Source organism: Marmota monax, unplaced genomic scaffold (assembly GCF_021218885.2).
Source record: "Marmota monax isolate L192 unplaced genomic scaffold, Marmota_monax_Labrador192_F-V1.1 WCK01_AAM20220418_F8-fsc00014, whole genome shotgun sequence".
NCBI classification, from domain to species: domain Eukaryota; kingdom Metazoa; phylum Chordata; class Mammalia; order Rodentia; family Sciuridae; genus Marmota; species Marmota monax.
The window spans coordinates 24,707,659-24,731,347 of record NW_026695222.1 but is presented as its reverse complement, the minus strand read 5'-3'; the positions used below and the strand labels follow the sequence as shown (position 1 = coordinate 24,731,347).

The following is a 23,689-nucleotide window of genomic DNA, read 5'->3' as shown; positions in this document are numbered from 1 at the left end:
AGTCTCTCGAAGCTTCTGAGGACACAGGGCATATTTCTTTTTTGCTTCCTGCTTTGCCACTCAATAAATTCGAGGTGTCACCAAGCAGTCATCTGGGTAGTTAGATAAGGAAGGAAACAATGCTTTCTCCATTAGCTTGCTGAGAAGAATGGGGACTAGATTAATCAACGTGGGCGGGCAGTGCCTCCTTATGAAAAGACTGGCTTCTTCCATCAAAGTCATGACTGCCTCTCCAATGTGGGCACCTTAGATGCCGTCCAGGGCTGAGGAGCAGATGATCGAGCCTTGAATTTTAAGTCTGTCATCAGTTGATGACATTTTGCAAATCTTTTATTCCACTTTTAATATGGTCCCACTCAAGCTGGGAGTCAGCAGACACCTGGGGCACAAGGAAACAACAATGTCTTAAGAGCTGGGAGGATGTTTTGGTATCAGTCACAATTCTCAGTAGCAAGGGACTAAAATCCAACTCAAAAAAGGTTTAAGCACAAAAGAGAATTGGTTTGCTCCATGATGAAAAAGCCTAGGGTAGCTCCAGCTGGATCAGGAGACTTAAGCATTATGGCCTGGCTCTGAGTGTCACTTCTCAAATCTGAGTTGACTTCCTTCTGAGTCATCTTCATCAATAGGCCCCTGGTGGTCCCCAGCGGCCCAGGCTTATACCCTACCCATTCAGCAAAGATCTCTGATCAGTGCTCCAGCATCCTTTGGTCTAGTGAGGTTTGGTTTTCACAGCTGGCTCTGAATCGACTCCTTGGCCCTGTGGGTAGAAATCATGCACTTTGAGAAATGGGGTGAAGGCTCATCACCAAGAACTGAAATGGGACCTGCAACTCTTGCAAGACTGAGGGGCTCCATTCCAAAAGCAAAGTGGGATGCTTTTGGATCCCACTTTGGATGCTCCTTGCAGGGGCACTGAGGAGGGAGGCTGAGTCCAGAGAAGAGTGCAAATGTCTATGTCAAGCTACTCATGCACATCCTCATGCACTACTCATCTATGCCTAACTTCTCCCCATTCCTTTTTCTCCCTCCAAGTTCCTCAAGGAGGATACCTGTAAGACATTGCTAAAACAGGAACCCAAGAACCAGTTGCTTGTAAATCACAAAATGCAGGTATTTACCACTTAGGTCCAGCACAAGGCTAGCCCCGTTTCAGCACAAAGATCAGAAAGTTTGGGGCACATGTCTCCTCGTGATGTTTGGTACATTAGTCTCGTGGCCTACGTCCCTTTAAGTCACCTATTACATAAACCATTAGTTTTGTGACACCTTTTATTCTGCTGCTTCTCACGACACAGCTCCAGCTGAACTTGTAATGAGCGTCTTTGATAACGTCTTTGTCATCACTAGAACCACTGGTCTGAGTCATCTAATAGGGTTTTCAGAGCACGGCATTTCACTCTCATCCCGGCACTTTGAGACTGAGTGCATTTGGAATCCAAGCATGATGCCAGCTCAGAACTGTTCCATGACATTGGGGCAGTGGCTTTCATTTCTCCAGGAGGGGCCCCTTTGCAATTTCCACATGTAAACACATTCTGCTTTGCTGTCTTTAAGGGATTTGTTTACAACATCTGGTGCTTGTAATTGTATCTCAAATGCCCGAGAATGATGATTACATGTGTGTTCAAGGTCCTGCCTGCCTCTCCTCCCCCCCCCTTTTTTAGTGGTAGATGGACACAATACCTTTATTTGTTTATTTATGTGATGCTGAGAATCAAACCTAGTGCCTCACATGTGCTAGGCAAGTGCTCTACCACCGAGCCACAACCCTAGCCCTTTCCTAGCTTTTTTTTGAAAATTAATTTTGTCAATCTAGGAGTGACCTAAACCAGCACTGATTTCAGGCTAACGTACTTTCCTAAACAGTGTTTTACAATTCAAAAGAAAATATGGATGATCCTCAATTTACCATGAGATTTTTTTTTCCTGGGAGACCCACCGTAAGCGGAAAGTATCCAAGGTCCAAAATGCGTCGGTACCCCCAACCTGCCAAGCAGCTAGCTCAACCGTCCACAGCAGAGGAGGGGTCGTTCCCTGCGTGAGTGCCGATTGCTGCCACCCAGGATCCTGACAGTAGGTACCGCAGAGGGATCCTGGAAAAAGACTCAGATTCAAACCTGCATGCATTCCCCTCTCACACCATTGTTAAGTTGAAACATAATTGTCAAACCATTGTGTGATATTGGGAACTGTCCCTGCACAATGGAGACTTTGTATGGATTTGGTTATAGGGCATCTCTCTTTTCTGAGGGATTACTTTTGGGGGAAATTTTTTGGTGTACCTGTCTTACACCAAGTCTTTTAAATTAACGTGCTCTGAGCGCCAGAAAAGGAACTGAAATGGGACCTCCGACTCCTGCAAGACTGAGGGGCTCCATTCCAAAAGCAAAGTGGGATTTGGTTGGACGTGGAGAAGGTAGACTATTTTAATATAAGCAGAGGGAGAAAAGACATAGAGTTGAAACCCCCAGGAGTGGTATGCTCACTGTGATTTGTAAATAAACATGGGGCCAAGGCTCTCATGACCCAGTCACTTCCCCTCTAAACTCTCTTACATCCTGTCACACGTGAGCCCTAGGGAGACACCTCATTTCTGAATCATGACATGGTATGACATCTGTTGTATTCTGCTGGCTGAGGTCAATCATGAGGCCAGCACAGATCCGAGGTGTGCGGAAATCGAGTCCCCCTCCTGATGGGAGACCTTGAAAGTCCCATTACAAAGGGTGAGAATACAGAGTGGTGGAGAAGTAAGGCTGGGTTTTATTTTTTGTTTTTATTATTTTATTTTATTTAAATCCTTCAACCATGCAGTCCCTTTGGGGCATGTGAAGCCACTTGGGCAACACTTGCAAGGAGCTAGTAACTCACAAGGGACTTGCTGATACAACAGGTGTCTAGGGACAGAATCCTGGGCTATCCCCACTGGCCAAGGACCTCACAGGTGACCCAGGTTCCTCTGCTCTCCTGCTACCCTGCCTTCACCCTACACCACTCATTCTGTGGGGAGCATGATGGCTGCAGCACAGGGGGCAGGGAGAAGAGTGTCAGGGGGACTGTGAGCAGCTGGAGGGGGGGAGTGCAAAGGCTGTGCAGGGTCTGCCCAGCAAGTTTACAGCTTTCATCCAAGGCCATCCCAGTTAATTAATTAATTAATTAAAAAAATAATCTTAATTAAGCAACAAGGAGAAATCATTAAACGTTTTAGGTGATGCTTGCATGGGACTGGGGTCAGCTAGCTCTTTCTGTGCAGTACCAAGCAGGGCTGTGCAGAGACAGCTCTTGGCTGTGCTAAGCATGCACTTCCTGTTGCAATGACTCAACTCCACCACTGCGGGCAGAAAACATCCGATATGTAAATTGACAAGCGTGGGTGTGTGTCAAAAACTTCATCTGCAAAAACTGGTGTGGGGGGGTGAGGTTTGTCCTTTGTCATTTGCTGATCCCTGGTCCTCATAACTTGCAGATATGGCAAAATGGTGAAGGCTTAATGCATGGTGGTCAGCAGGTCTGGACCATTTGCCAAGGTCATGGGGGATAACAACATTTAGAAACTAGGCTAAAGTTGACGCTTTCACATCAAATGTTTCCCATGGCAGTGGAATGAAGTATGATAAAGTTTAGGTTTCTCTCATGAAGACTGAAAATAGCAATGGGCTTAAAAAGATTTATGAAGTTTCATAAATAACCATTGGGTGTAAATCATCTGGGTCTCATGTGTGGCTCTGTGGTGTATGGGGACCTGGGCTCCTCCCATCCTGGTACTCTGCTTTCTTCTCCCTAGGTTTTCCTTTTGTGTGGTTCAGAATGGCTGTTCCAGCTCCTATCATTAGATCTGCATTTCAATCAGTAGAAAAAAGGGAAAAGGAGGGTATACACTTTCCCTTGAATGACATGCCTTGGAAATTGTATTTATCACTTCTTCTCACATCTCCTTGGCCAGAACTGAGCTACCTGGTTATGCTTGACTGCAAGGGAAACCAGGAAGGATAGGTTTTAGCAGAGCAGCAATGCACCCTGATAAGAAAGAAGACTTACTAAGAAAAATGATCAGAAATAGGTATGAGTTAAGACATAAGCAAGACCTGTAAAAAGAACATACTTATTTCCCTTAGAATAATTTAGTCAGTATTCAGACCAGCAATGCTATTTTCCAGGTACTATTTTAATGTTAAGTCTTCTGTTTGTGTCTTGACCAGGCACCTTTCCAAGAAGTAGGGCGATCTTATCCATTATTGCTCTCCCCAGCACAATAAAATGTAAAATTAAAAAAAAAAAGACAGAATTTGTGAATTCAAGTTTGAGGGAAGCTAGGGCGTCCCTTCTAGAGTCACAGCAAATTCACATGTTGGTGTCCATCAGCCTGGGAAGGTGAGAAACTGCATCCCTGCCCCTCCACTCCCTGCATACCCCCACCTGGTGGTAGATGAGGACCAAGGTCTGGCCTGAGTGGGGAGCCTCCAGGCTGAACCTGTGCTGCTGCTCTCCTGTCATCTCTATGGAGTCCTTGCTGCCTTTCCCATGGTCACCCCTGAAGAAGTCTCTTGTTCTACGCTGAGCTTTGGGATGACGTGGAAACTCCGTGCTCTGATTTATACAAAGGCACCACCCCACAAAGTTGTGTGAGCCTCTGGTAATCCACATACTCCTATGGTGACCTCCCAGCAGCCCCACTGACCCCTGGGAAGAGCATGTGGTTCTGCTGAGACTCTACTAGAGTGGACCTTGCAATCTGTTCCTTCCTTAAAGTGCCTTCAGACACAGGGTCTGTTACCTTCAAGATCCATATTTAGCCTTTAAAGAAAACTACCTCTTTAAAGAAGGGGAAAAAAAAAACCTGATGAATGCAAATTGACATTAAATGGAGTTTCAAAAAAAGATTGAGGTTTTAAAATATGATTATAATCAGTGACAATAGTGGAGGGGAATCACATCATTATTGATCTCACCCATGGGGGGTGGGAGGGAAGGACTGCTGGGAATTAATTGGAAAAGGAGCATTTCTGTTAAGCCATTCCAGCTGTTAACTCTCCCTGAGTGGCTCCAGACCAGGGACCTCTGAGATGCTGAGCTGTTGGTCACCTTGTCATGACTCTCCCACGGGATCCACAGTCGTGCAGAAGGGGACATCTCCAAGCAGGTGTCCTGTATGGGATTTTGTGGAATGGAGTGGAAAGAAAACCTGGAATGCAGGCTTTAGGATCAGACTGACTAGTTTTCAGGCACTAAGCTCATTGAAGAGATTTTTAGTGAGCACCTGTTATGTACTGCATGCATTGTTTTAGGTGTTGGGGACACTGGTGGTTGGGACAGGCCACTAGTGAAGCTGATGGTCCTGCAGGAGGGCAATGGCCCCTGTGCTGGAGGCTGCCCCAGATATGAGCTTGGTGCTGTGGTATCTACTCTCTTCACTTCTTCAGCCTGTCCTGTTGGAAGGGCTGGGATTCAGCCCATTGTATGGATGAGGTCCAGTGAGGGAGTGACCTCTGCCTGGGCGCCATTGTCCACAGGTGGCAGAGACAGGACTTGAGCCTGGCAACTGGCTCCAGAGCCTGAGTGCTGGGGGTGTGTGGGGCCAAGGCCCCCACTTTGTTTGACCTTGTCCTGTTTCTGCCTTGATATTCTAAATAATGTTGAATAAAGGCAGCATGTCTGGGTTTGCAGGGGCTCTGCTTGCAGCTACTTTGTCTTGAAGGCATTATGTCCCGGTGACTGTTGAGGAAGTGGGGATGAGAGAACTGAAACACAGGTGTGCTCATTTCAAGGACTACTGAGAGGGAAAAGATCCTCCGTGCAGAAGAGCCCTTAGCGGGGGTGAGGTTCTTAAATCAGTCTAGGTTTTGAGACAGCTGTCCCTGCACAGCTCTTCAGCCTCCCCAGAGGGAAGAGGGTGAAAGTGTGGATTTCCAGAAGGTTCTTAAATCAGTCTAGGTTCCGAGACACTCCAAGCAATAGAAGTGAAAGAAGCGGTCCCCGGAAGTCTCCCCCAGGAGAAGGGAGTCTGCACGGAGTTTCCAAGAACACAGGGCCTTGAGTGGGTTTTTATGTTTCAATAAACTTCTAATTTTGCAACATTTACAGTAAAGTTGTGAAGGTAATAGAGAGTTCCCACCTACTCCACTCCAGTCCCTCTTCCTGGGCATCTGGGCTGATTCATACCCTGATATACTCACTATTGATACATTATGGCCAAAGAAACTTTGTGGTTTATTTACATTTCCCTAATTTCCCTCCTGAGCTTTCCTTGTCCCAGGACCCCCAGAATTCCATGTGACATTAAGTTGACATCCCTCATGGCTCCTCTGGGCTGTGACTACTTCTCCACTTTCCTTTCTGATCATAGTTTGGAGGAGCACAGTGGAGCATCCGGGGGTCTGTGTGGTGTTCCTGTCACCACTTGGCGGGGTCTGTGGGCATTGAGGAGGCCTCGTCACACCTGCCCTCGTCCCCGCTGCTAGCTCAACTTGTGGCTGATGATGCTGACCTGGATCACCTGTTGGTGAGCCTGGCTTCTCCTCCGTCAGCTTCTCACCCACAGAGTTCTGCTTTTTCTCCTGGAAACATCCAGCGACGCCTCCTCTGCTCCTGCACAGCTTTCCCTTGGAGGCAGCCTCTGCCCTCTGTCCCGGGGTCTCCCCGCTCACCCACTCACGTCCCTGTGATGCATGGTTTAATTAGCGTTTCTGGAACACAGTCAGGCCAGGCCCTTTCAGAGCTGCCTCGTGAGCTCAGTCCACCACAGTCTCTGCCATTATTGGAAAAGTAAATTACTCATATTTTTCTTGAAAATACTTGATAGGAACTGCATTAGAATCGTCACTGAGAAAATATACCCTGAGCCTATAATCAGAGGAAAGATGTTACCTATAAAATAAATAAATAAATAAAAGAACCATAGGGTTTGTTTCTGCACAGAAGCCTATTTTAAATTTTATTATTTATCCTGGAGTATTTCATCAATCCCACCCCCTCTCGGTATTTATTAGCAGGTGAGCCCGGCTTTCTCCCCCTCAGAGAACCATCATAACAGAGGAGCGAGTTCCAGGTTGTCTTCCGGCAAGAGGAGGCTGCAGAGGCTCCGCGTGGGAAGACGGATGGCCTTGGGTCCCCCTAGGCAGGGAGAAATATTTCTGAGGGAAATAGACTAATAATTTTTTAAGATAGAATTTTCGAAGGCTGTTTTTGCATAGAGAGGTTAAAAATGTCTCTGACGGGAAGGACACTGGAAACCAATTTTTCACGCTGGCCATCTGTCAGTCCCTGCCCTTCTCAATATGTGTCTGGGCCTCCTGAGTCCCTTTGACATCCTTGTAGACTTTTTCCTCCTTTGGGGCCTGTCCGGGATCCTCCAAAGAGGCTCTGGCCATGTGGCGGTAACTTTCTCTGACTAGATGCAGCCACACGGTGACCCAGTGCCTGTCTGCCGTGGCCCAGTGTGAGCCCCTCGGTCCACTCTGCCCCTCTGGTTCCTGCTGTGGTCCTCCAGGTCCAGGAGGAGTTAAGGGCATGGAAGGCTGTTCCTCCCCCTGCGAGGGGCTGTGCTTGGCTGGCCCTGGGCCTTCCAGGGGTCCGCAGAGATGTTCCTGGTGGAGTGAGCCCACTCGGCCCCTCACGGAAGTCCGCCTACAGACAAGTTGAACAGTGAGAGCCAAGATGGTGCCCTTTTGTTCCCCTCCAGCTTAACAAGAGAAGAAAAGGTTTTTTTCCCTTTCTTTTTTTTCCCCCTCCGTTTCACAGATCTTGAGGGAGAAGTTAGGAGCATAACAAAACTCTCATCTGGAAAATGTCCCTGAACCTGCAATTATGGGAGAGTGGCGCCCTGTTCAGAGCAGAGGACAGCCTCAACACAACGCCTCTTCAGAGGCTGTTGTCTGCACCAAGCCACCTCCGCTCCTGTGTCCCTTCCCTCTCGCATTCATCTGAGGCCAGCTCAGGTTTCTCACCCAGAAACAACCTTCAAAATAATGAACTAGACTTAATAGTCTTTCCTAGTGGTTACGGACCATTTGGAGAGAAAAGGGACAGCCTTGGGTTCTCGATAATGGAGAGAACGGGAGAGTATTTTTGAGATCAGATGGACGAATGATTTTTCAAAATGGACTTTTTGAAGGTTGTTTTTCTGGTTGTCTTAAAAAGGACGGAAGGGCCGTGGGAGGCTGTTCTCTCTTTGTACCTTTCTGTCTCGCTTTTTTCCTGTGATTTTTGTCTCCAGAATCTCTTGGAGCCCCCATAACTTATTCTCTTGCGAAGGCTTCAGGGTCAACCCCATGTTCGGGATCTTTAGGAGTTGACCCATCCCCTACAGGAAGGTGTCTTTATTGGTAATAATTACTAATCCTAAATCAAGGCTGTGCCCACAACCAGCCCTGGTCAACAGCCCCCAGAGATACAGTGCCGGAGCCAGGCGGAGGTGGAGTGACAGACCTCCCTTGGGCAGCGGGTCCCAGTCAGCTTCCCTGCCCTCCACCTTGAGGCAGGGTGGCCAGATTTAGCAGAAAAAATTGCACACTCTCAGTTAAGTTTGAATTCCAGATAAACAAGGGAAGCATGTATTTTTTAGCATAAGTCTGACCCAAATGTTGCATAAGACATGCTTAAAATGACCCCTTGTTTGTCTGAGATTCAAATGAACTAGGCACCCCCATCTTTTACCAGGCAACCCTTCCTGAGTCCAGGCTGTGGAGGGGCAGACCATCACCCTTTCGGTCATGGTCCCCCTGGGGGGATTCTGTATGCTTGGACATTTCAAATCTGATTTCAAATTTTCATTCTGGTCAGTTTGGGTTCCCGCCCACGCCTGCCCAGCTGTTCTGGGGCCCTTCTTCTGATTTCTGGGCTGTTATTTCAAGACTAAGCTGGTTGCCCCGTAGAGGGATGAGGCTAGTTCCCACCCACTGGGCATCCTGAACCTGCACCCCATGTGCCTGGAATCTGTGCATTCTGGTTCCTTTGCTTCCCTGCACCTGACTGCTGGGCTCGGTGAGGCACTTCCTTCCCCAGGCTCTGTCTCAGTGGAGATGAGGGGAGGGCAGCCAGGGTCCTGACTCTCTATTTTTCCAACCTTAAAAAGCCACATTTATACTCCTTCTTTCCAAAGCCAATATGTGGAAGAAAAGGGGTTAATTTCTTTCCTCTCTGAGACTGGAGACAAAGCATCAGAGCTGCACCCTTCTGGCTTACAAAATAGACGCAGGAGCCATGATCTACATGAGCCTCTGTGCAGGGCACATTTTTACTCTAAACCCTATTTTAAATTTTATGACCTAGCTCATGCTATTTCATCTCTTCCCGCCCTCCCCCTGTATTTATTAGAGGTTGGGTATGGATTTCCTTCCCTGAGAGAACTTCCATAATAATGAAGCACACTTGACAGCCGCTCACACAGGGCAGGGGATCTGAGGAGGTTCTGCGAGGAAAATGGATCGCCTTGTTTTCCTCTGTGGAGAGAGGGATGCACGCGGGGTAAAGTAGACTCATAATTTCTCAGTGTAGAAGTTTGAAGGCTGTTTTTGCATAGAGACGTGCAAACTCCGGTGAGTGTGTGGCTGTTCCAGTGACCATTTGCTGCCACGTGCTCCTTGCCTGTTCTACCTTTGTTCATGTTCACGAGGGGCCCAGGAGCCTGAATGACAAAACTGAACAGAATGGTTCTCTGCGGGGTGTCAGGCCTCTCTCCTTATTCTCCTGTCGTGGGGACAGTGTGAGGGGCTTAAAACCATCGGCTTGGTTTACTCCATGACCATTTAAGCTGGGCTTCTCTTTTCTGATTTGGAATTAGTAATAACATGTTTTAAAGCTAGCTGGGGAAGGGTTCCTGACTAGACAGCACCTGAGCTCCGTGAGCCTGGAATCCCTCTTCACTGGACCTCAGTTGTTCACACTTGGGTTAGTTTCTCTTTCTGTGTTTTGAGCAGACCCTGGGACTTCCACTGAGAGGAGATCCCGGGAAGGTTATCCCACATGCCCAGCTGTCTCTCACTGGAGAAATCCCCCAAGAAATCCCCCAAGCTGACAGTATCATCATTGGGTGCCCAAGGCCCCAACCACTGGGACCTGCCTAAGACCGTGCTGGGTGGGAGCCTAGGAATTGCCAAGGAAGGGGTGACCTCTGAAGTGGCCTTCCTTCCCCTCCAGGCAGGTTTGCATCTTTGTTTTCCTGCTCCCCCCCCCCCCCCCGACAACCCTGAGCTTCTGGGTCCGTCTCTCTCTCGTCCTTCTGCAGCCTGCTCCCCTGGGATTTTCAGGGTATGTGACCTGTTTTTGTTCTTCTGCAGATGGGAGCGAGAAGCTGCCAACCACAGTTTCCTCTCCTGTGCTTTTGTAGGACTGCAGAGTGGACTCCTTTTGTGAGCAGCGGGGTAGAAACCATCAGGAAAGACCTTTCTAGTTTTTACAAACCTTCCAGTGGACATTCTAGGTGGTTCTCCTAGGTCAGTTGCTGCTCTTAAAAAAATAGCCCAGAACTCAGAGTTCCCGATGCATTTCACAGGCTACAGGTGATCTCTAAGGCACCTGTTACTTTCTGGCCCTCTCCCCTTCCTCCGCCTTGTTAGTAGTCCTACTGTATTTCTAGGTGGGCTTTTGGGCTTGGGGGGAGTTGAATTTTAATTTTCAGTGCGCTTTCACTTTCAAGTGTGAAGACACTGGGGTAAGGAGTCAGGCAGAGTGCTCCTGAAGTGAGAATGTTTTCTAATTCCAGATCCGTATCACAAAGGACACCTTTTCCAAAGCTGATGTGAGGACAGGAGAGAGAATTCATAGCACTTTGTAGGCTGAGGTCCATCTCCTCCTATTGACTCTCTCCCCTTTGTTCCTCCCACCTCAACTTCCAAGTTGAGTGTGACCTTGGAGTTCAAGTCCCCACCATTTTCTCAGCAGGGTTGAGCTGGCGCTGGAGATTTTGTTCTCTGTTTCAGTCTGAAAGAACTCAAGACTGTTTCCGGTATTTCTTGTTGGAATCCATAGAAACCATGTTCAGGCTTTTGCTAAGAAAACACCATTCCAGACGCCTTACAGAAGCTTTGCGGGCGCCCAAGGACTCTTTCTTTTCTCTCTTTTTTTTTTTTTTTTGGAGGAGGAAATCTTGAGAAAAGATGAAGAGAGGAGAAAGCATTTCAAATATCCCATAGTCCACCCCACTGACTTTCTTTCATTATTAAGTAAACCGCACTTCTAGAATAAGTCAGTAGATTTTGGTATGGACATTTTAAAAGAGTAATTTTGGACCTTGTTTGTTTTCCCCCCTTTATTTGGGACCCCTTGTGTTCAGGCGGTGTTTAAACCTTCCATCCCTCTACATTGCTAGGATATTTCAACTGGCTCTTCCACTAATATTGTTTGGAAGAAATGTCTGAGTGGACAAAAGTGTTCAGCTTCCCAAACCTTTCCCCTACCACGCAAAAGGGAAAGAGAACTCCAGGGTAGGAGGTCTGCAGTGGGAAAAGCCTCCCGAGCTCCACCGGATCTGTACCTGAACACGTTATGGAAACGAAATAGCCCCCCCCCCCACACATCCTCTTGTCTGATTTTCTTAACAAATTAAGCTTCATGATTTTAATTTCAGTTTGAGTCTAGGTTCTTCCTCGGCGTTGACCTTTCCATGGAGGCTGAACCTAGAGGGTTTTGGTCTCTTTTTCCTAAGTTGATCAGAACCCCAGATTTGGCAAGGGACCCATGTTCTCTTTCTCATACCATTTCTAATTTGATAGGAGCCTACTTCTCCCCCTCTCAGGACTCATGAGGAAGTACAGGGAAGCTCATTCTTCCCAGCTGTCATCAGTGAAATGGACTGGTTTCTCCTTTTTAAGGATGCAAAACTTGTGGAGAAATGAACCTTCCCTAACACCTCAATCACATTTGGAGAAAGGGGCAGTTGTTTCTGGATCCAGTAATGAGAAGCATTGGAAATGATAGTTCAGAGATCAGATACTCTTGATTTCAGTTTTGGACTTGTAGATTTCCAAGGACACGTGAACGTGTGGCATTATTTTTCTCTTCATGGGTCTTCTTTTGCTCCTTAACTTTCAGGAACAGGCAGTGGTTCAGGCACAAAGTAACCTGAACTTAAGAATTGATTTTTGAATGTGACTTTCCACTACCCATCTTTCAGGAAGATAAAAACAAACAAACCAACAAACAAAAAACCAACAAGACAAAACAAAACAAACCTCTGACAGGGAAATTTTAAATAGATTGCCTTTTGTCAGAGAAAGAGAAAAGAACTGAGTGCCACTAAGAAAAATTGTTTCTGAAATAAAATGTGTGGTTACTTTGAAGAGACAAACCTACTGTGGAGAGATGCCCTGGCATGTAGCTGGTTTGGGTGGAGGTGTTTTTCTGCTCCTCTCTGAGGCCTCGGGACCTGTAGGCCAGTTTAGAGATTCCTCAGGCTGTCCACTTGTGACACTCCAGCCAGATTAGGTGTCCTTGAGCTGTGATTCATAGCCCATCTCTTTGCGGCATTTACCGCAATACCAGTCATTGTATAATTATGTGCTAATTTTTCTCTCTTTAGCTAAGTGTGTACTGCATCAACGCTATAGAATTGAGCTCCTTAAATGATTCACTATCAACCTGTGCTCAATTCCAGGGCAAGGCCAGGGTGAAGGTCTTTGATTTTTTTTCTCACCTTGCCTCATTTATTTTCCTTCTTGCTGGAATCTCTTTTTAAAATTCTGCACATAGTTAAACTTTTAAATGACTGAAATAGTTTAACTGGGCTCCTCCCCACAACATAGTTTAGGGAAAATTCCTAGCTGTCTTTCGTTTAAAAAAAATTTTTTTTTTTAAGTATAAAGAACTGTTCCAACATGTCCTCCTAGAGGTGAAATGTTTACCTAACTGTGTAAGAGACAGAGGACCTAAACTGGTGTGAGATGGTGGTATACTTCTCTAGGAGTAACTAGAGGAGGGGGATTTCTTTCAGACTTCACCGTTGTGTCATTCTGCCATGAGGAGATGGACAGGTGGGGTGGGGGCTCCCACTCTATCCCTGTGTCCTGCACTCTGCCTCAAATCACCTCAGAATTTTTTCCCAGGGAAAAACAAAATGGCAGCCTGAACTCCAGGGCTCCCTCTTCCACCAGCTCCCTCCCTACCTCTTCGACTAGAGCTAATGGCTCTGTACCATTATTTTTCCTGTCAGAATTAATAGGGAGATATTCTTTTCCCAGAGCCATTAGTTAAGTAATATTGCTTACAGAATTGCTGAAACAGGATAACACCTTCTTCTCCAGGGTGTAAATCTTAAGAAATGATGAGGCAAGTGCTTAAACACATCAATTATATTCCAAAGCCTGAACTTTTCTCTTTACAATTTTCATTTAGATTAAGAAAGTTTGAAATTAATGATCCATAAAGTAGATTCTCTTGATTTAATTTCGGCACTAAAGAATTCAAATAATATTAGCTTTCCTCCCTTCATTTAGTTTCCCTTCTTCTCCACAATTTGTCCTCTCTTTAGTTTAGAGCATTCTCTTATTGTCTGGGCATGATTAAAGTTTTGAGAACACTTTTCCACTAAATTTTTTTTTTTTTTTTTTTAGAAAATGGTAAGTGAAGTGTTCTCAAACTGATTGCCTTTCATCAAAGAAAGAGAACAGAGATGAGAACCTTAGAGAAGAGTGGTTTCTGAAAAAGAAGATTCAAATGATTACATAGAAGAAGGAAAACTAAAAAAAAAATGGAATTACAGAAATACTCTAGGTTCAGCTAGAGATTGAAAAATATCTTTCTCTTCTTTTCATAGGCTTCATAGCTTTTCTCTGCCAAAGAAACTGAACTTTAGTTACCAGTGTGTGGAGACTTATCTTCTTCTATCAGCAGTTTCAGTAAGAGGACTGACTGAACTTTTTTTTTTTTTCTTTGTGGTGTTGGAGATTGAACCCAGGGCCTTGTGCATGCAAGGCAAACACTCTACCAACTGAGCTACATCCACAGCCCATCATTGGACTTCAGCTTTGCCTGAACATACTGGACACATCCTGGGAATTTGTTTTATTATTTACAGTCCAAATTTTGGAAGCACTATCATAAGTTGTCTTATTTTTTTCTGACCCACTAATGGTATCAAGTAATACCATGCTTGTTGCAACATATACAACAGCAAAGACACAGTAAGAAAAGTCTGACAACTCTCTGTCACCCGAGGCCACCAGAGTTAGGTTGGTGCACATCCTTCTACGCCTTTCTCCACATGCAAGCAAATATGGACAGACTCTTTTTTCTTTTCTTCTAACAGAAAAGGACAATGCCCCAGTAGGAATCACCAACTCTTCTTCATGTACCTTGTAAAAAACTCTCGGCCAACACATGCATAGATCATTTTAGTACTGGCATAAACTCCCACAGTCTGGATATACTATCCTTCGTTTCTCCAGCCTTTCCTCTGCTGACAGATGATCATGTTGATTCCTGCTGTTTTTTTTTTTTTTTTTTTTTTTTGCTATCGTTGCAGAGAACATTCTAGCTCAGTTTCCCAAGGAACAATTGATGGAACAATAGCTTTATCATTATTTTTTAGCTCATCTTGTAAGATATTACCAAATTGCTGTTCAGAAACAGATTCACTCTCCCATAAATGTTTTTTAAACAGTATTTAAAAAATATTTTTAGCTGTAGATGAACACAATACGCTTATTTTGTTTAGTTTGTTTATGTGGTGGGGGGATTGAACCCAGTGCCTTAGTAGGCAAGGGCTCTACCATTGAGCCACAATCCCAGCTCTTAAATGGTATTTTAAAAAGGAAGCTTTACCTCAGCAAGAGGGGAGAGCTTTGCTCTCACCGTCACTGAGGCACTTGAGTTTCCTAAATAATCAATGGGTAACCTACTGGCCTCTCATTGGCCAAATTCAGGACACGGAAATGTCGGGTAGCACAGTTGTTGTGGTGGTTTTGAAAATTAGCTATTAATATTTAAAATCACATCAAATGTCAATGTCTAGTTAGTTTCTCTTGCAGAGTGGACAGCTGTGCTGAGCAGGAGGCTGGGTCCCTTCACCACCTCTCTCAGGGGCCCCTTCAGTCTGGGCATGAGGATGCTCCCTGCTGCCCCCAGAGCCCCCCAAGGGTGGGATTCGCCTGGCTCCTGCAGCATCCAAGTCGGTCATCTTTGGGGCCAGAAAACTCAGTCGCATTACAGGATATTCATCAGCACCCAGGGGCTCACCCAGGAGAGGTGGAGACACCCCCACTCCCACACTCTGAGTCAGGACACCCAAAAAGTCCCCAGTTATCACTTTGGGTTAAATCAGAACCCCTGGTTTGAATGCACTTTCCTGGGTAAATTCTGAGATAAAGCTAACTCTGCAATGTCTCTGGCCAGCCCCCTTCACCAAGCAGAAAACATCCAGAGGACGAAGTGGTCCAAACTTGCTCCTCTCATCTGCAGCGTGGAGATGCAGGACAAGTGGATTTGCAGGTGGTTCTGGGGTGGAAGCTTCGCCTAGTATCTCTCTCTCTCTCTCTCTCTCTCACTCACACACACACACACACACACACACACACACGACTTGGTTTTCTAAATACCGTGTGAGGAGTACCACGAGTCCCTGGTGCAAAGGTAGACATCGCCTTTGTTTGCTGCATTTTTTCTTTTGCAGGTGGCCAGCCACCTGCCTGCTGCCCTGCAGCTCCCCCCACAGGGGTTTCTGGGGCCAGCAGCGGGCTGCCAGGGACCCCGGGCTCCCCTTCTCTGCCAGGACATCTCCATCTCTTCTAATGACCTCCCAGTATCTTTTCCCGTTAGAATTAATGGAGAAGTATTAATTCTTTCCCCAAAGCTATTAGTTAAGTTGCAGTGCTTGGAAATTGCTGAAACAGAATAATTTCTCCTTCATCCCAGGGTGTAAATCTTGAGGAGCGATGAGAAGCTGTTTCAGGGGTATCGACTATATCCTAGAAAAGAGGCCCACATAGACAATTTTCACCCAGCAACAAGAAACTTTTAACATGATGACGCATAATACAGAGTGTCTAGGTTCAGTCTGGGCATTTCATGCTTCAAACAGTATTTCTTTTTTGTCTCCATTTTTCTTTCCGTGATTTGAGAATCCTTCTCTGTCTCTGTGTTTTAAGGCCATGCTCTTATTGTCTGGACATGATCAAATTTTTAACTTAGAGCAAGATTTAAAATACCATTTTGCCCTCAACACAGTTTAGGTGGAGGTTGTTGGAGAGGGAGAGGACTCATTCTGCTCGCCCTTCATCACAGGAATAGAAAGGAGATGAGAGTCACTAAGAAAAGTGGTCTGCTGAAGTGGAAGATTTGGTCATGATTACTTAGAGGCAAACTTTCCAAAGATCACATTAGGATGGCGCAGAGTGCCCCAGGCTGCGTGGGTAAATGTGCTCCTTGGTGCTCTTGGGCCTGCCCACCTGGGGCTCTTGTCTGGAGCTGCCTCGGTGGCCCACCTCCAGGCACTGATTGCTTTCTGATTGTCATGAACTTCATCCTGCTCCCCTGAGAGGAACAAGCCTCTCTCTACCATTCTTCCTAGTCATGTTTTTTTCCTAAATAGGTTTTATAAAAAAAATTATAACAGGATTGCAGAAACCCAAGAGCTTACTGCCAACTGTATGATAACACCAGGTATACAGAGGGCAGTAAAATGGGTAGAATAATCTCATGAACACATGATTCCGGCTCAGGATGATTGATGGCGGTGTGGCCAGTGTGGTTTCCCTCCTTCCCGATGGTATAGGTTGGGTCGGGACCCTCTGGTTTTCCCTTCATAGTGTTCACTATATTTGTTTGGTAGATTTTCTGTGCAATTCTTTGCTTCCTGAATCTCTTCTCCATTAGAGAGTCATCTCTGTGAGGGGGATCTGAGCCTCCTCCACTGTTGAGCTAGCCCCCTGTGTGTGGCTTGTTTCTCTCGGGGCACCCCATCAACATTCCATCAAGGCTTAGGCTCAATAATCAGGGTCAAAAGGGGGCTTCAAAAGTATGGGCTTAACAAACGAGCTCCATAAATATTTGAACAAATAAGCAAAGTACTGTCGACAAGGTGATTGCTTTTAAAGACCTCCCGGCTCTCTAAGTAATCGCACTTTTTAATCGCCAGTGAGTTGTCATCCTTTAATGACAGGAATCCTTCTAAACAGGTTCATCTCCAGTGGACTGACAGCCAAGGAGATGGTGCCCGCTTTTGTGACCATGCTGGCAGCTTTCTTAGAAGGCCGATGCCGGGCACCCACTTTTAGCCCCTGCCAACTCCATCTGTAGACTCCATGGTAATGGAGTTGGGGTGTATGGGAACAAGCCCAAAGAAACGTTTCAAATGACTTACATTTTCAGATAATGATACTTGAGTAGTACATGGACTAGCATTTTAGCAAGGCCTAGAATTCTGGCAGCTGAAAGCAGGTTTGAGCCGGAGTGGGCAGCGACGTCCCAAGCTCTCATCCTTTCTTTGCCACATTTTCTTTTTAATTATCTTACATTTCCTATGGCCCTTTCAAGAGGGCTAAATTTACAATTGCTGTAATGGCTGAAGCCGTTGCTTCCTCCTGACGTGGCGTGGCAATTATTTCTGAGAGACATTATTAAAAACGCAGCCTTTAATCAGGGGAAGAACAGAACAGCAGCGAGTGGCAGTGAGAGATGGCTCCTCTAATGAGATCCACGTAATGGCGTAAGAGCAGCCGGTGCTCCTGAGATGGCAGGGCGACGCGGCATCTGTAATTTCTGAAGACGCAGGAAGTGATTCATGCAGTGTGATTCTGAAGCTGGCACAGGAGCACATTCTGTGCCTTCGGATGTGACCAGGGCATGACTGACTTTTTGGAAAGGCCATTCGTTTAAAAGCAAGTTAGTGTCCTGCTTCAATAATCCAAATTAGTTTAACACACTTCGGTGACATTATTTCAGCATTTTTCACAATTATTAGAGATAACTCACTTTTCTCTGTAGACTGTAGGGTCAAAAGCAAATTAAATCAATGGATTTTCTTCCTCCATGCTCTCAGATGAGCCAGAAGTTTTCTGTCTGACTTGCTCTGCCCTTTCTGTTTGAGCTTAAAAACCCAAACAACCTGTTGGGGAGACATTGCCAATTTGATTACTTTCTCTTTGCTAATTAGTTTTGCCTTCCTGTTGGATGGAATGAATGGCCTGGCCATTTTGTCACCGTGGGGACAGAGCTTAAGTGGAGCAGTTGTCCTGGGAAACTGTGGCCACAGGAATGTCCCCATCATTATTAATGTCTGGAGATTCGTCCCCTTAATTACTTCTGTCTGGAGATGTGTCGCAGAGTGAAAATCTGTCTTGACACCATCACTTTCTCCACTCTTACTTCCTTGCTATGATCAAGTCACCCCATGTGGCCCCAGACCCCAGCAACCCTCAGGGATGCCAGGCACAGCCAGTCTAGCAGGGAATGAGGGACCTGCTGAATGGTAGTCTGCCATGGAGCCCCATACCTCCTCCCCAGCCCTGACTCAGGGACCAGCAGCCTGCCTTGCACTTCCTAGGCAGCAGGTAGGAGGACCCTTCGATAAAGATCCAGAGAAGCTTCAGGGCTTCCTACTTCCCCTCGGGGCTGGGGGATTGCCAGACGCTGGGGCCCCTGGTTGAGAAACTGCACCCATGAAGTGCTAGCACCAAATAGATTTTTACAGCCACTTCTTAAATATGGGCCAATATTGAAGATGGCTCCTTCCCTCAAGAGAGCCTGTGACAGGAAGAGAAAGACAAAAACACACTGAAACGAAAGAACACCGGAGAGAGACCCCTGCAAGGAGCAGCAAGACCCAGCAGCCACAGCAATAAGCTGTCATCTGAGTTGCCAGAGAAAAAAGGGAAGGTGACAAAGAACAGGATGCAATTTTAGAAAATGGAAAAGGACCTTAGAAATTTAAAGAATGACAGCAGAAATAGCAACTTATGAGCTGGAATGTAAAAATGGGCACCCTATGGAACCAGTTAGGTGTCCATCAGTGGATGCATGGATAAGGAAAATGTGGTCTATGTACACAATGAAGTTTTATTCATCCACAAAGATGAACGAAATTATCTCATTTGCAGGAAAATGGATGAAACTAGAGACCATCATGTTAAGCGAAATAAGCCAAACTCAGAAGGTCATGTTTTCCCATATGTGGAGACTAGAGAGGAAAGGGGAAAAAAAGGTGGGGGCAGAGCTCATGAAAATCAAAGAGAGATGAGTAGAGTAGAGGAAAGAGACCAGGGGAAAGAGGAGAGGGAAGGGGAAATGCAGGGAAACAGTATTGGCCAAATTATATTGTTCTATGTGTGCATGCGTGAACAGGTAACAACAAACCCCACCACCATGTATGGTTAGAATGCACCAATGGAAAAAAATGTGGAAAAAAGATGATGGAATTCTCCCAAAAGAAAACAAGAAGACAAAGATATAGAAAATATGGGGGAAAAAAGAAAAAGAAAAGATTATAGCAGGAGGTACAATAACCTAACAAGAGAAGTTCTATCAAGAGAGAAAATACAAAATAGAAGGAAATCAAAGCCATGGCACATAAGTCCAAGAGATCTTTCAAACAACACAGGGCCATCGTTAATAGCAATGCATTATATTCTTGAAAATTCCTGAGAGTAGATTTTAGGTGTCCTCACTCCACACCCACAGAAAGATAAGTATTTGAAGCAATGCATATGTTAATTTGTTTCATTTAGCTTTTCCATAAAGCATAGATAGTTAAAACAATACAATTTTTTAAAAAAAGAAAGAATGAACCATATTTTTCTAAAATCAAAGGACAAGGTTTAGATGGAAAGGACCCACGGCACGCCAGCAGGTGCCTGAAGACACCAGGATCTGCCCCCACCTTTCTCTTTCCCTTTGCTCTGTAGTCTCCACATATGAGAAAACATGACCCTTGACCTTCTGACGTTTGGCTTATTTTGCTTAACATGATGGTCTCTTGTTCCATCCATTTTTCCGCAAGTGACACTGGGCGTGAGGGGAGCCACAGAGCTTCCAGAAGAGGAAGCACACACCATTGCACCAGAGGATGGTGAACCATGAATCATATTCACACAGAACCTGACAGTGCCGCACCATGGGTTCTGGTTCTCTTTCCTTCTTTCCCCCTAACAAGATTTATTATGGGCCCAGAACATGGGAATGTTAGACTCTCAATAGAGATATTTCTAAAGAAATGAAATGAAATCTTAGGCACTTGATTTTCTTAGGGGAATGATTTTAGTAATATGTCCATCGAAAGCTAAGCAAAAGAGAAAAAAAAATTATTATTTACTCCCAGGGAAGCAGCTTGGGCAGGAGGTGCCCAGCCGTGAGGGTCAAGGGTGCGCCCCTAGACACTGTTTATATGCCCAAACGAAGCCTGGCTCAGATTGCAGAATGGTGGGCAGAGGATGAGAAGTGTGGTGTTGGTGTTGGTGGTGGGAAGAGTGATGTGGTGGACAAGGGTGTGGGAAGGGCTGACCTCTGCCCTGATGGGAAGTCATGAAGTACACAGGGTGCTGTCATCCATAGTCTAGCCTGAAGCTTCTACTGGGGCCACCTGTTGTATGGCAGATAAATCAAGCTGATCTGAAATGAATCTGAGTAAATATGGCCAGGAAGATGACTGGTGGTGGTGGGGAAGGGAGTGGAACACCACATGAAGTAGCCTTTACAATGAATGGGGAACTGTTTGGGGAACTGATGCTGCTACTTCTGTCCTCCACAAAAGTTGAAGACGACTTATCTGACCGAGTGTGGACTGGTCAGAGGTAAAGGGAGCTAAGTGACGTGATGGGAGGTGAACCTGGAAGTGACAGGAAGACAAGGACCAGCTCTTGGGAAGTTGTTTCTTGTGCCTTTTATAATGCCAGATGTCTATACTCATGTCTCCCCGTCTTCAGGTCTAAACCTGCAAGGAGACCTTGCCACTTCAGAATTTTCTCTTGGTTATGGGAATGAAGAAGAGAAGGAAGATGACTGTGGCCGCATCTCAGAAAACGCCTCTCCTAGTTCAAGTTCAAGGACCGTCAGGGAAAGAGACAAATTGACTGCGAAGGTAGGAATCATGACTTCGAGCTATCTCTGCCTGCCCGTGGTCTAGAATTAGGGCTCCCCTTTTCCTGTTGTCATTGTTGGCTGTTGCAAAATGAGCTGGGCCCCTCATTAGAGCTTCCTGGCCCTGAAACACAGGGTGACTCTGCTTGTGAAGCAGTTGGGATTATTTCTGATGGTTTATTGCAAATCCTCAGGACATTAGTAATTCATACCTGAAGGAAGATGTTGCCGTACATCAGACAGTACTGGGACAGGAGGTCACCCCTGGCAGATCGTGGGGCCGCATGTTGAAGACCACTAGCATACAGACCCAGACCACAGGTTGAGCAGTGCTGATGTGGATCCACTGAACACATTGTGCCATAAAATCACACGGCCTTGTGTGAGCTGTGGGGACGGCCAGCAGGAAGCTTAGGCCTGGGTGGATAATTGAGTGGTTTTGTTTTTAACACAGCTAGATAAAAACACATAGCAATCTCAGCAGCCTATTTTGTATCAATAAGGAGCCTGACTTGAGTTAATGCTCCAATTAGTTATTAATGGAAACTTATTGAGGGCATCACATTGAAGTTCACGCTCAGTAAAGAATCATTAAAACCTTGAGACCTTGTTTTCATTGAGGACCACGTTTCTGACTAGTTTTTTTCTTGTACCAATTAACCTTTTCTCCCTCTTTTTTTTTCCTTTGCACTCTGTTGCAGGATATTTCTCCATCTGCTGGCAAGCATGATGGCTGTTCTCAGCAGCATGACACTGCTGCCCTGTCAGAGTTATCCCTGCAAGTTGACACCTGTGTGGCAGTGGCAAAGGATGACCCTATATCTCGTGGCAAAGGTCTTGAGGCTGGATATCTGGAAGCTCAGCTGCCACCATCCCAGGGTTCAGTCTCGGGACATCTCAAGCCATGTGTTTCCTCTGATGCTCAAGAGCCTCCTTCTTATGAGTCCAAAGGAACCTTTCCCCACCATGACATTGCTACCTCTGTTGCTGCCATCTGTATTTCTGTGGGGGCGGCAGCAGGTCACACAGTGCTAGGCATTCACAGTGCAGAGCCTCAGGAGCACAGCTGTGCTGCAGGGGAAACTCTGGCCCAAAGCTCCCCAGACAGAAGAGCCATCACCGAGGGCATATCACAGACACCCCTGCCAGCAAAACTTGCATCTGGACACAAGACTGTAGGCTCAGTTCCCCTGGGCTCAACAGGAAAGGTTCATCTTGAAATACCAGCTTTAGGACTAAGTTCAACTTGTTCACACCAAGAGGAAGGGAGACACCAGGTGGCCTTTCCTTCCAGGGGTCAATATGGGTGTGGGGAAAAGGCCTTCCCCTGTCCCACTATAGGAACTGACAGTGGGAAATGCCAAGTATCTGGATTGATCACTCGGAAGGGCTGTGGGGTTTCTTCTAACCCAGGGCAGCCCTCAGAAGTCCCTGAGGCCCCTTCTAGATCCGTGAGGAAGAGGAGTTTGGAAGGAATGAGAAAGCAAACTCGGGTGGAGCTCAGCGACTCCAGCAGTGATGATGAAGACCGCCTGGTCATAGAGATATGACATCTCCGTGACAAGATGAAGTCCCTGGCTGAAGACTGTTGATGCTTCACAAGAAAATGTCCTTAAGCTGCAGAAGCACTGATGGTACTTACAAAACACCTGCAGACCAGAAAGCCATCTGGGCTCCTTCCAAGCCAGCTCCAATCAGCTCCAAACCCCAGTTGGCTGCACCCTTTCCCAGTTCCTATTGGGCAGGCCTAACAGGCTCCTCCAGTGCCACGAAGCTCCGTCTGAGAAGGCTCCACGTACACAGAGACGGGCCTTGACTGCAGCCTAAGCCCAGAGTGGGTCCCACTGCCTCACTCTGAGAGGAGCACATTCACCCAGGGAGCCACAGTTGGCCCACTGACCAACTGGTGGACCTGGGGTCAGGCCACTGACTTCTCCACTTCTCCCTTCTCCAAAGCGGAGGGTTTGCTTCAGGTAGTGAGCACACATGGGATGATGGGGGGGGGGGCTTCAAAAAAGGGAGTGTGACTTGGGCAACATTCTGAGACAAAATTCAGATGTACTGAAAAACTGATTTGGTCGAGGTAATTTGCCTCCTTGGTGGAAGCTGTAAATATACTTCAAAATGCCCATGGTCTGGTGAAGTGCTGATATCCTTTAATGTTGCACAAATGGTCAATGCTCATTTATGGTCAAATGACGCACGCACTTGCTGCTCTTGTACCTGGTGCCTTTTCTGTGAGACCCCTGAGACCATTAGTTTTTCCAGCTCTTTGCAAAGGAACGCTGTGTTAAAAGTCAATAGAACAGTCTTTCTGTAATGAGTCATTTTTTGAGGGGGAAAAATTCACTTATTTTCCTCTGATTCTTTTTGTCATATTGTGCTCTGAGCAATTTCAATTAGAGGGTTCCATTTTAGTAATCTGTGCAGCTTGAATTGATGCCTGCTCCTCGTGACGGGAACCTTTCAGACTTCCTCCAGAAGCTTCAAGGATACAAAACTAATTGGAGTTTTGACGCTGTTTTACATCTCAGTAATTTTATTTTGGGGGCTTGGTGTTACTTTGCTGTCAAATTAAATCAGCCTCTGTATTGTGCAAGTCAGAACAGCACAGATAAAATTCCCCAGTATTCCAAGCCAGCGCACCCCTATGCAGAGGAAAATAGCAGGTCTACGTCAGCCAGCC

At 46.1% G+C, this 23,689-nt stretch overlaps 1 protein-coding gene across 2 annotated transcripts in view; it reads left to right on the top strand.

The window, feature by feature from the left end:
* Znf831 (zinc finger protein 831) overlaps positions 1 to 22,937 on the top strand; it is a 100,736-nt gene extending 77,799 nt beyond the window's left edge. For both annotated transcript variants that reach the window (XM_046433443.2, XM_046433441.2), the window contains exons 5-6: positions 20,850 to 21,004; positions 21,705 to 22,937. In XM_046433443.2, coding sequence (XP_046289399.1) covers positions 20,850 to 21,004; positions 21,705 to 22,553 — 1,004 coding nt within the window. In that variant the 3' untranslated portion in view covers positions 22,554 to 22,937. The remainder of the gene's footprint in view (positions 1 to 20,849; positions 21,005 to 21,704) is intronic.
* The last annotated feature ends 752 nt before the right edge of the window (positions 22,938 to 23,689 follow it).